This window comes from Marmota monax, unplaced genomic scaffold, assembly GCF_021218885.2.
Source record: "Marmota monax isolate L192 unplaced genomic scaffold, Marmota_monax_Labrador192_F-V1.1 WCK01_AAM20220418_F8-fsc00020, whole genome shotgun sequence".
Classification (NCBI taxonomy): domain Eukaryota; kingdom Metazoa; phylum Chordata; class Mammalia; order Rodentia; family Sciuridae; genus Marmota; species Marmota monax.
Window position 1 is genome coordinate 5181228 of NW_026692912.1, and position 13390 is coordinate 5194617.

The following is a 13390-nucleotide window of genomic DNA, read 5'->3' on the forward strand; positions in this document are numbered from 1 at the left end:
CATTGGTAAAAAAGTAAAAATCATGGCCTGGTAATAATCAAAGGGAAAAATGCAAATAAATGCCCAGTAAATTTAGAAGTGAATATTCATCCTGAAAAAAAAATCAAATCAAATTTTCTAAAATGATGCCTCTAGCAACCTTATCAAAATGACAGAATATTTTTAAATGATAGTATATTATATTGATAAACATGTAGCAAACTTATTGCTTTGATACTCTGCTAGAGAAGATGTTAATTTACACAACTCTCTAAGGGAGGAATGGGAAATATGTATCAAACAGTTAAAAATGTTCATATGTTTTAATTCAGGAGGTCAGGAATTTAGAAGTATTTCCTAAAGAAGTAATCAGAGAGGACTACAAATATTCGTGTCCAACACTAGGCGATTGGTAAAATAAACTGTGGCACATGCCTGCAAAGGAATAGTATGCAGCTAATATGGTACATTTTAAGCATGATATAACAAATGAAAATACAGGCTGCAAAACTGCAAGGTACCAACCTGACTAAAAGTATGCATGAATATACATTCGGGGAAAATGTATAACCCCATGTGAACAGTGACATTTTAAGTTTGATAGGACTAGAGGGTATTTTTTCCTCTCTGTTTCATTCATTGCTCTAACACTGACTTGCCTGTATGTCAGACATATGTGTTTCAGGTTGTCTTCACCTATGTATTACTTTGTAATTAGAGAGATACCTTTTGTTAAATTCCCTCCTGCAAGACTGACTTCATCCTGATGCTAAAAAATTTATTTATAAGGTACTTGAGCAAAATTAACGACACGCACTTTGTATTGTAATGACTTAAAAGAATTTAAGAAAATATTCAGATCACTTCACCTCCTACCTTTAGAAACATTTTGCAAACCAAACTCACCTGTCCCACCTTAGATACAGTCTGTTCCTACAAGTGTGAATGTAGGTAGCGACTTAAGGGTCCCTTCCTAACAGGATCTCCTCCAAAAGGGACCATTTAAGGAGCCTGACATCTTATCTTGCTAAGTATTTAAAATTCATTATTCCATTGGACCCCCACAACAACAGAAGAGTAGTGATAGCTCTGGGGACGCTTGGCGTTGGCAGGTTATGCCTAACCCAAGACGGAACCCGGGTGGGCGATGGGCAGGCAGCGGTGGGTGGGAAAGGCCCAGGGTTCCAAGGCCGGGGCGGGGAGGGGCGGGCGCCTTACCGCGGCTTGCTGGAAGGCGCCCTTGGTGTAGGTGCCGCCGCCGCGGTAGGTGATGGCCGGGATCTCGCGGCTGAGCAGCGCGCACTTGTGCTGGTGCGCGCGGCTGGAGGAGATGTAATCGACGCGCGGCACCACGTTGTTCTTGGACGAGAAGGTCACGATGGCCACGCGCGTTGCCGTGGACACCACGGGAAAGTCGGATAGCAGCTTACGCACGAACTTGAGTTCGTTGAGGAAGTTGGCTTGGCCCACGCTGGACGACTCGTCCACCAAGAAGACCAGCTCCAGGCGCTCGCTGAGCTCCCGCAGCCGCCGCACGCGTCGCCGGAACGCCTGGCCCAGCCGCTCCACTTTGCTCTCCGCCGTCTCCTCGCCGGTAGCGGGCGGCGCTGGCAGGCGCCCTGGGGCCCCGGGTGCGGCTTCGGGGAAGAAGCGGAAGCTGAAATTGCGCGACGGGGACATCTGCTGAAAGGTCGCCCAGCCCGAAACGAGCGCCAGACCCCAGCAACAAAAGGCCAGGCGCGGCCACATTGCACTGGCGACGGAGCGGCCGCCCCGGAGCGCAGGCGGCGGCCGGGGCGAGAAGAGGCGCCCGGTGGCCGGGCACGCAGAGGAGCGTGCGCCGAGGGGGCGCGGGGCGGCGGTCGCGAGCCTTAGCGCCCTTTCATCTGACACTGGGGACAAAATCCAGACTCCTCCTGCAGCTCACGGGTCGGGAGGGAATGGCGAGCTCTCTACCCTCTCGCTCTCCTCTTTTTTTCCTTCCTTTTCTCCTCCTCCTCTCTCTCCCTGAAGCCTATAAAATGTTTGAAGGAAAGGGGGCAGTCAAGAAAAATCTCCCGCTTCCCTCCTTCTCTCCCCCTCTTCCTCCTCTCTCCTCCTTTCCCTCTCCACTCTCCTCTCTCCTTTCTCTATCTCTGCCTCTATCTCTCTCCTCCCCCTCTCATTCTCCTCCCGGGATCCAGCCAAGGCTCCGAGATTCCATGACACCAGAACCCCGCGTCTGTCAGGCTGTCAACATTCCCGCAGCAAGCGCACCAGTGCCGAAGCACTGATTGATCCCATATGTCTGGCAGGAGCTGCAGAGGAATTCACTGGAGATGGATCCAGATACCGAGAGTGCCACAGTAATTGGAAACACTTTGTAGAAGAAAACACACACGCGGAGTGGCCAGGCAGTAGAAAGCATCTTTTGTAAACTGCTTGCTCACCTTTTGGATTTCTTTTCCACTCTTTGGGGGGACCCCAAAGCCCTCACCAAGTATATGTCTGTATGTCTGTCCTGGTGAGGATTTCTGATCAGTGGTGTGTGGGAGCGTGCAGACTCTTTAGGGTCTTCTCAGATCACATCATATAGGGGCTGCATCTACCCAAGGCATTCAAGAAGAATGCCTTCTTCATTCATTCATTTATTTATTCGTCCTCTTGTTCTTTCTTTCCTTAAACAAATGGTTTTGAGTGTCCAATATGTGCCAGAATCTATGTTATGCATCAAAAATAAAAGGAAGTACAAAAATTGACATGGATTCAGTCCTCAGGGAACTAAAAAGGTAACAAGTGACATGATCAGATATTCATACATGACATTTGTATAATTACAACTGAAAGTGCTAAGTGCTATAAAGTGCTAAGTGCTACAGCTTAGGTAGATAGACTTGACCTTGGCCAAGGCCAGGGAAACCTCTGATGGTATGAAATCTATGCTAAAATCTAAAGTATGGGTAGGGATTCCTTTCCCCCACATCCCATTTCTCATGATCAACAAGTGAGATCCACCTGACTTTGGTAACTGGCATATATCTACTTTGAAAAACCTGGGGTGGTTTTTCCAAAGCAAGATCCCAAACAAATACACCTGTAAAGGAAATCCATTTTGCATGGTGGAGGGGGGCATGGTCAAAAGATTTCACAGTCAGACCCTGTGAAGATATGCTTGTGCACTTTGCTCATTTGGAAAATGGAATAATAATAATAGCATATTAATAGTTAGTGCAATGATTAAGTCATTTAAAAAAAAACCTTATAGGGCAGTGCTTAGAACACAAGATGTACTTCGTAAATGTTGGTTGCTATTATTGCCAAATTTAATCATGAGTGTTCTCTAAATCTTTGTTTTTCTAACAATATTTATTGGCCATCTATTATGCACCAGCATGTTAGAAACTGAGTATTGAAAGATGATTAAGGATCTGTTCCAGTCCTTCAGAAGTTTGAAGTATATCAGAAGAGAATATAGATTGTGAATAATTACAAAGGAGTAGGGTGGTTTTAAGACGGAGAAGAGGGAACAAGGAGAAGAAAGATCCAAATCTTCCGGGAATGAACAAGATGTCATTTGAGTTGGGGCTTTTTTTTTTTTTTTAAAGAAAAATTTACAAATTTCATTTACTCTGTATTATATAAAACACATCATTAAAAACAAGCATTCAGGACTTTTATGTGCAAGGCACCATGGCAGCTCCTATGAGCTCTATCTCATGTATTCCCCACAGAAACCCAGAAAGGTAGATAATTGCCTTAGGTTCCTTTGGTTGGAAGTAATAGACATCTAACCTCTCCTCATTTAAACAAAAAGGAATTTCTTGGCTCTCATAATAAAAATGGGGAAAGAGCAGAGGGTTGAAGCAAGTCTCAGAAAACCTTGGAAAAGGAAGTCAAAGAACTACTTAATTTTTTTTTCACTTCTGCTTCTCTTTGCATGCTACATTTAGTCTCTCTTTCAGTTTTATGATTTGAGAAAGAAAGATTCCTCCCCATAAGCTCAAGTTGGAAAAAAAAAAAAAACTCACCACCACAACTGCCTTAAAGAAGGGTGATACTGGAGCAGGCATCATCCCTTAATGCAGCATTGTGATTGCAATGGGAGGGACCATTATAATTATGCCAGTTTAGGTCCTGTGCTCACTGTGGTAGGTACTCCTAGTAATCTACCGCCCCTCCACACACACATCTCGGCTCCTCCTCTTAGAAAGCAGACACTCCCCTGAGTTTCAGCAGGGCACAAAGTTGCCTAGAATAAAGACTACCTCCCCCAGCCACCCCTGCAGCTGGATATGATCCCATAACTAGGTTCTCAGCTAACTTTGTGTGACAGCCTCCGGGAAAACCTATTGAAAAGTCAGCTGCTGTCTGTTATCTGTCGTCTCTTCCTCTCATCCTTTACTTCATCTTTCTGTCCAGAACATGATGGTGGCAGAATTCCAGTGGCCATCTTGGACTGGGAGAATGATAGGCACCTTCTAGGGATGGTCGCAGCTGAGGTCTCTGTGGACTTCATGGAGTAGAACCATCATACTCATCACCAAGGATTGCCTCTCTGCTCCTTTTGTGTTGTTTTCCTGTCACATCCAGCTTAACTTAATCCTAATATACCCAAACCTGTCACCTTGGAGGCTACCCTCTCAATATATGCTTTGCCAGAATGCAATGCCAGAGAGAAGATGTCATAGTGAATTGCCCTATGGCTCTCAAAACTGCCTCTCAAAATCGACACACCTCATTATGCTCCATTTCATTGGCCAAAGCAAGTCAGATGGCTATGTCTAACTCCAAAAGTAGTAGAGAAGCACAATCCTTCCATATTTCCAGAAAGCAATAAGTTAACAGTATTTAGTGAACAACACCAACAATTTCCACATCAAGTTTCATGACAATACAGTTAAGTGCAAAATAGCAAAGTTGAGATAAAACTCTCTGTAACTTAGGCTACCCTGAAATTTAGAAGTTTCCTGTAAGAAAGAGTAGAAATTCTGTTTTGCAAGGACTTTCCAATCTCTATTTTCACAAGTGTACCTTTTGATGGCTGCTATATTTCTGTATGACCTTGGTGAATTAGGTAGTAGAGCCCAATTCTTACAAGCATTTATAATTGAGCAATTGTGGGCATTAGCTTAAATCCTTCTTTTTCTACATTTTAACATCCCAGCCCTACTTGAAATCTTGGCACAAACACCCAATTCTTTTAAAATATAGTTACCTAAATTTAAAATAAAGTATGTCATATAATAATACACATACCTCTTCATGATCAGATTAAATAGCATCATCTATCAACTGCTTCAGTAAATACCTTATCTTCAAAAGGATCCAAATAATAGTATTTTGAGATATCTACCATAGGCCTATGCACACTGAAAGCTCCCTGGATAATTTTGAAACATATCCTAGGGGTGATGCATAAGGTCAGCATACTCTGGTACTGTGTGTTTCCAATGGGCTGAATAGTTAGGAGTATGTCAATTGTCCTCATGATAAGAGGTAAGGACATTTTGCCTGAATGTTACTAAGATTGCTGGTCTGATTTTTAGAACTGCCTCCCAGAACTCTTTATTCCTTTACACCCTGGTCTGCAGCAGTGGTCCTCAACAAAGGGGATCTGATTTTGCACCTCCACCTTGAGGTTCCCTGTCTGGAGACACTTGTTGGGGGACTAATGTAGCAACCAGGCATCTGGTGTGTAGTGACCAAGGATGCAGTTAATCCTGCAATGCCCTAGACAGCCTCGCGACAAAGAATCATCAACTCCCAAATGTCCAATAGTGCTGAGGTTGAGAAATCCTAATCTATTATCCTAGTAATCAACACAGAAAATGAAAAAAAAAAAACAAAAAACTCTCTACCCAAAACTAAGATTGAGAAGCAACCTAAATAAAATGACAACCCAGACTGACTTGAGAAAAACTGCCCTGACTTCAGCTCAAGGGGCAAAGTGTATTTATTGGTGGGTAGAGATTAAAGAATACATTGTATTCTTCTCACGTGTGTCCTCATTCAGAGTCTCACCATGCCATCAATAGAAATGAAACCTCAATCAATCCCTGTCTACTCACTGGGACCTGTGCTTGGGTTGAGGATATCACCTTGACTCAGCTTGCACTGCAAACATCTTCCTTGCATTAAGGCAGCTCCTGTAAAAAGAAAAGATGCAATTGTGTTTGGGGAAAATCTGGAAGGGGACTGAGGAAGATGGAAGAGGATGGCACTCACTGTATCCCCTTCTAGGATATCAACAATATAGTGATATATATTCTAGGAAATAAAGGCAGGAAAAATTTCATGCATTCTTGGTGTCAGTCTCTGTTTTGTTTTTAAACCTATCATACAGTGTAAGGGAACCACAACAGCCAGCAATGTCGATAGGAAGAAGATGCCACCTTGTGACTATATTTTGTATTTTTCTGTTGTGAATTTAGCAAAGACATTTTCCACATACAGAGTTTGGAAAATATGCCAATCTATGTGCTTTTTTTTTTTTTTTAAATAGAATTGAGTAAGAATGGAGTTTATGGTGGAACAGCCTCGGCATTGAGACACTGAGAACAATTAAAAAGCAATAAATACAAATTAATGCTGGGGAGGGGTTATGAGGATAGGAAAGGTAGTGGATGAGATGGACATCATTACCCTAAGTACATGTATGATTGCAGGAATGGTGCATCTCTACACCATGTACAACGAGAGAATTGAAATGTTGCACTCCATTTGTGTACGATGATTTGGAAAATGCATTCTGCTGTCATGTACAACTAAGTAGAACAAATAAAAAATTTAAAAAATAAGGCTGTAAATCTGATTGTAATACTAGATGCTGATAAGACATTTAAAAATATCCATAATTTTTCATGCTTTGTCTTTTAGCCCTGTCAAATACCCTCATAAATGAATATATTTGTTATTCTGTTTTACATAATGGTTATTCATTTTTACAGGTGAAGAAATAGAACTATCTAAAATAGCCATGTCTGAAAACATAAATGATTATTGCATTTCACTTCGATACATGACATGTCCCCCCTGTTCCTTGCTAGCCATGCAAGCTTGCAGTGAAGGTGGTGCAAAACACATTATTTCTGTCACTCCCTGCATTTGTATCTGTGATGCACAGTCTCAGATAACTTAGTCTCTGGTTTCCAACTGAATAAAACAGCCTTTGCAAACCCTAGAGGAAGTAACCAGTGGTTTCCAATCTGGCCAGCAAGCAGTCTATTCTATATAATCATGTACAACACTAATCCAGTTTTGGCAATTATCACTGAGCCAGTCCCTACCTTTCTGTCTAAATGGAGTTACATGCTAGTTGTTGGAACCATGCCTGACATCCTTATCCTAGCCTGCCAAATGTAGGCATTAATTGGCCACTTTACATGGCATGATACATATTGTCAGAGTCAGACATGCTGTTTTAAAGCCAATGGTCCTCAGACATATGCTTTCCACAGGATACACCACACTGTCACTTTAGCCTTGTGTGGGGTGGCTGAAGTCCATTGTGGGTCTTGATGGTCTTCTGACCCAACATCACATGTACTACTGTTTGCCTCCCCTCTTATGTGAAAAGTAAGTAACCCGGTCTCTAAACAGACACTGTCCTCAGTATACCAGTTGTTCTTATCCAGGATAACTGAGCACCAGGAGCACATCTACAAACAACACTGGAGATTACCCTTGGTTGATTACCCTTGGTTGATTAGCCTTAGCTAAGCTCTGCAGGACTCACATCTGGAGAGGTAAAAGGCACCTGCATGACTGTAGAACTGTGTATACCTGTGTGTAGTACTCTCAGGCACCCCCATCTCCTGGGGTGCTGGGTGAGCTGACTTTCTTTGGGCTGACTGCTCTGTTTAGGGTAAACTTTTCCTGTACCTCTTTAGAGACAGTAATCCATAGAGAAGTTTACCCCCAAATTGTCTGCCTCCTCAAATCTCTGAACCTGGCTTCCAAAGGTGCTATGGTAGGTAGACAATCTCTTACCAGAAAGGCATGAACTGAAGGGCTCTCTATCTTCCTGAACAGGATCAGTCCTTAGAGGTGGAATTTTGTTTATCTTTCATAATTTTCTATCTGTAAAAAATAAAGTAGTGGTATATATTTCTAGACATTACATTCACAGTCAGGGATTGAATCAAATTCCATTTGTGATCTTACCCAGTATACTAGGGGTATTCTGCTAAAAATAAATAGTGATGATAGTAGTGGCGGTAGTTTTACAAAGGCATATCATTTTGATCTTTATCTCTATTCCTTCTCCCACCAGTGTATAAAATCCAAAGGGATCAATCAGTAAAGATGGTTTCCTTTTGACCAATTATACCCCCACCACTCCCATTTGGAGGCATCTATAGTATATTTACTTTATAATTTTATTTTTTAAAATTATAGTACATTAAAGTTGACTTGTGTGTGTGTATAGAGTTTCATAAATTCAAATACATATTCAGTTTCATGTAACCCAAAACATAAGCAACACACAGAATGGCTCCGTCACTCCCCAGACTGTCTTTATATTATACCCGCCCTCACCGACCACTCATTTATCCCTCATCACAGTTTTGTCTTTTCAAGATGACATGAAAATTGATCAAATAGTATGTAATTTTTGGAGAGTGGCTTTTTTCCCACTCAGCATAACAACATTGAGACCCATCTAAGTTTATGCTCAGGTATTTGTGTGAATTTAACTTTTCTTATATTTAATAAATACCAGGGATGGAATTACTAGATCACATGGCAAAAGTATGGTTTCATTATTAAACAACAACAACAACCACCACCACCGCCAAAAAAAAAAAACCCTTCAAATGTTTTCCAGAGTGGTGCATGCCCCATTCCAATATTCAAAATAGAAATGTATGAGAGTTTTAATTTCTTTCCATTTAATTCAGTACTTGGTATTAAGTGTGTGTGTGCATACATGTATATGTGTACACACACACCCCATCATTGAATAGGTGTGTGGTGGTATCTCATTATGTTTTCAATCTCTACTTCCCAAACTACTAATAATATTAAACATCACCCTTCATTTCTAAAGTTCCAAGTTTCTCTCTGTCTTCATGAAGTACTTAGTACATTTTTTGTAGAACACAATTAGTTTTCACTCAACTTAAAATGTATTTCACTAAAGTATATTTCATCTTTTTTTTTTGGTACCAGAGATTGAACCCAGAGGTCCCCAACCACTGAACCACATCCCCAGTCCTTTTTTATATTTTATTTAAAGACAGGGTCTCACAACTTGCTTAGTTGCTGAGCCTGGCTTTGAACTCAGTGTCCTGAGCTACTGGGATTACAGGCATGTGCCACCATGCCCAGCTGAAAAATATTTTTGATGGACATATGATTTTGGATTGATAGTACTCCTTTTCTTGTTATCTCAAATCTCTTATTCAGCCCATTTAGTAAGTCTTTAATTTTACTGATGGCATTTACAGTTTTAAAATTTTTACTGCCTCCCACCCTCAGTAAAATTTTTACTGTGACCATACTGAATAATAAATTTCTTTCTTGCTTTTCTCTCTCTAGACTCTCCAGGACGCAGGTGGCTGAATCTGGTCTGTTGGGATCTGGAGTCAGTCCTCTGCCCAGGAATTCAGTGACACTTTTATAGATATAAATTCCCACTGAATACAGCTTTAGCTAAATCTCATGTGCAATATCATTATTGTTTTCTAAACAATGTATAATTGGAGTTTTATTTACCTCTTTGGCCCAGAAATTATTGAAGTGTTTGTTTTATTTTATTTTTATGTTATTATTTTAACATAAAGCGCTTGTGTGTTTTATTAACCTATTAATTAATTTCCCTAATTTTTTCATTGAGGTTAAAGAACAGGCTTACATATCCTTTGTTCTTATTGAAATTTCTCATGTCCTATCATGACACACAATAAAACATGTGATCATATTTCTTGATTGTAAATTCTTCTATCTTATAAATCAATTTTATTATATACATTATCCAAATACTCTATATACTTTTTCACTTTAATGTATTCCATCTGCATGAAACTGAGAGCATGTTACAATTTGGTGGTCAGTTTTTTAAAATTAGTATTGGTATTTCCAGGGCTTGCTTTCTATTTTTATGATATTTCTAATCTTACACATAATAGTTCATAATAATTACATATTTGCTTTTATTCATTAACAATGAAATTTTAGCTGGATGTGACAGCACATGCCAATGTAATTCCAGCAACTTGGGAGACTTGGGCAGGAGGATCCATGTTCAAGGTCAATCTGGGACACTTAGTGAGACCCAGTTTCAAAATTTAAAAACATAAATAAAAAGGCTTGGGGATGTAGTTCAGTGGCAGAGACTCTGGGTTCACCCCCAGTATTACAAAAATAATGAACAGAAAATAGATAAATAAATATATATAAAAATGTAACCTTAAAACATCAATAGTATAAAACCAATCTTTATTCATTTTATATATTTGCAATGAATTGACCTATGTCAGGATGGCACCTCAGCTTTATTGGCATGGTCATCATCTTCTTCACTATTTTGAATTTGCTTGATATTTCTTTTCTCTTTCTTTTTTGCTCCTTACTTTAGTCTGTCTCTAGGATGCCTTCAGAGGATATTAATGCATTTGCATGCATTGTTATGACCAACAGCTTTAGCTTCCCGTCATATGATTGTCAGCTAAAGTTTTCTGATTTAGGTTTGTCTGCCTCCTGCCTTCCCTTCCCTCCCTTTTCTTTGCGGGGTAGATTCATCTCCCTCCCTCACTTCCATGGGAGGGATGAGCTTACCCTGGTTCCAAGCTCAGCCTTGTGACTTGCTTTAATAAACAAGATGCTCCAAGAATGACACAAGCTTGGACTTGAAATGTACTTGAATAATGAGCTTTCCCTTGAATCTCTCTCTTTTTTTTTTTTTTTTTTTTGCTATCAGAAAATAAACATGCCTTTTTCAGTCTTTTGGTCTCAGGACGTAAACGGGAGATACCTGGTGCGGAGCCAAGTCTGCACAGCTCTGCCCAGAAGAGCCACCAGCCAGGTGCACCAGGGGCCCCCAGCTGAGATGCCAGGCATGCCCACAAGCCCAGCTGATTTATCAGCTGGTGAACTAAATAATGCCTTTAATTGAACACTCGGAGATTTCATGGGGTTTTGTGATTGTTATCACATCTTTCTTTGTATATATGTATAATCTCAATGTGAATATATAAAACCAACTATACAGACTAAAATTTGGGTGTTTTTTAGGAGCCAACACTTTGGTGGCTCCCCCAGATTACTCCCATCTCCTCTTTGCCCTGGAGAGCTCCTCACTACCACAGAGGCAAAAAAGACCAGAATCTTATTTTTTTCAGAAACTCCACCTGCAGGAAGCAGAGGGGTGTACTTTCTGCCCTTTCTTTTCTCATTTGGAGAGCATCACATTTCTAGACCACAGTATTTTGGAACATTTGGTAAGGTTTCAAGAGCAGACACCAAATTCTTTGAGTACCTCTTAGGAAAATGCACTTCCCTTGAGGATGGGTCATGTGCTGCATCTGATCCCTGGCTTGGGTTGTCTGTCACCCAGCCTTCTGCTACAAGTCACTGCCCCTGACCCAGGAAGTCCAAGCTAAAACTTTTGTTTAGCCATCCTGTGCATCTGCTGTTCCAGAAAGCTGATGGGCCAGGGCTGGATGAAAGAGAGTGAGGCTTTGCCTTGAGCACAAGTTTTATGGATGCCAAAAACCTTAGTGATCAAGACAAAAAAAAAAAAAAATGCCTGTAATGTCGCTACTTGGGAGGCCAACACAGGAGAATCATGAGTTTGAGGCCAGCCTGGGCAACTTAGTGAGATTCTAACTCAAAATAAAATTTAAAAAGGAATGGGTTTGATTTTAATTATTTCCTCTTTTCTGCTAATTTTGGTGTTGATTTGTTCTTCTTTTTCTAGGGCCTTGAGATGTAATGTTAGATTGTTTATTTGGTATCTTTCTGTTCTTTTAATATGTAAGCTCAATATTATAAACTTTTCCTCTCAGCCCTCCTTTTATAGTGTCCCAGTGATATGTTGTATCATTATTCTCATTGACCTCTAAGTATTTTTATATTTCATCCTGTTTTTTTTTTTCGGCTATCCATTTATCATTTAATAGGGAATTCTTTAGTCTCCTAGTGTTAGAGTAATTTCTACTTTTATATTTTGTTGATTTCTAACTTGATTCCATTATGATCTGAGATTATCTTTCTCTTTTTTTTTTGTATTTGCTAAGAGTTGCTTTTTGTCCTAAAATATGGTCTATTTTAGAAAATGTTCCATGTGCTGCTGAGAAGAAAGTGTATTCAGTCACTTAGGGATGAAATATTCCATATACATTTGTTAAATCTAAATTATTAATGTGTTTTCTAGTTATGTAGCTTCTTTATTTAGTTTTTGTTTGGATAATCTGTCTAGTGATGAGAGAGGCATGTTAAAGTCACTCAGTATTATTGTCTTGTGGTCTGTTTGATTCTTAATATTGAGAAGTATTTGTTTAATGTACATAGATGCCCCATTGTTCGGGGCATAAATATTTACAACTGTTATTTCTTGTTGTTGGATACTCCCTTCAGCAGTATGAAATGTCCTTCTTTGTCCTTTCTGATTAACTTTGGTTTGAAGTCCACTTTATCTGATATAAGGATAGAAACCCCTGGTTGTTTACAATCCATGAGAGTAATGTTTTTTTCTCAGCCTTTCATCTTCAGTCTGTGAATATTTTTGCCTATGAGGTGAGCCTCTTGGAGACAGTGGATTGTTGGGTCTTGTTTTTTAATCATCTGCCAGCCTATGTCTTTTCATTGAGGAGTTTAATCCATCAACATTCAGTGTTTTATTGAGAGATGATTTTTTTCTTATCATTTTGATTTATTTCTAGTTTTCAAGTTGAATTATATTCTCCTTTGATAAACTATTCTTCTAGTGTAGTTTCACTCTCTGCTGGTTTTTCATTTGTATTCACCATTTCTTCTTCATGAACCATTTTACTGAATATGTTTTGTAGTTGTGAATTCTTTTAACTTCTGGTTCTTGTGAAGGCTTTTAACTCCATCTTCAAATACGAAGCTTCATTTTGCTGGATATAGTATTCTTGGTTGGCATCCATTTTCATTCAGAGCTTAGTGTATATTATTCCAAGACCTCCTTGGTTTAGGTTCTGGGTTGAAAAATCAGCTGAGATCCTGATTGATTTACCTCTAAATATGAACAGTTATTTTTCTCTAGCTGCTTTTAAAATCCTATCCTTATTCTGTATGTTAGGCATTTTCATAATCATGTGCCTAAGAATAGGTCTGTTGTAATTTTGTATATTTGGAGTCCTGTACGCCTTCTGTATTTGATTTTCCATTTCATTCTTAAGATTTGGGGAATTTTCTATTATTATTTCATTGAAAAGATTATGCATTCCTTTGGTATATATCTCTG

The 13390-nt window shown here is 39.8% G+C and overlaps 1 protein-coding gene and 1 long non-coding RNA gene across 2 annotated transcripts in view; one reads left to right on the plus strand and one right to left on the minus strand.

Annotated features, from left to right (window-relative positions):
* Positions 1–2100, minus strand: part of Svep1 (sushi, von Willebrand factor type A, EGF and pentraxin domain containing 1) — a 177261-nt gene extending 175161 nt beyond the window's left edge. Inside the window, exon 1 of the mRNA XM_046451540.2 lies at positions 1198–2100. Within this exon, the coding sequence (XP_046307496.1) occupies positions 1198–1728 (531 nt within the window). The 5' untranslated portion in view covers positions 1729–2100. The remainder of the gene's footprint in view (positions 1–1197) is intronic.
* The window catches only part of LOC124097210 (uncharacterized), a 29109-nt gene extending 19229 nt beyond the window's left edge, over positions 1–9880 (plus strand). The window contains exon 5 of the long non-coding RNA XR_006853153.2: positions 9499–9880. This is a non-coding gene — a long non-coding RNA (uncharacterized LOC124097210). The remainder of the gene's footprint in view (positions 1–9498) is intronic.
* Positions 9881–13390: the final 3510 nt, after the last annotated feature.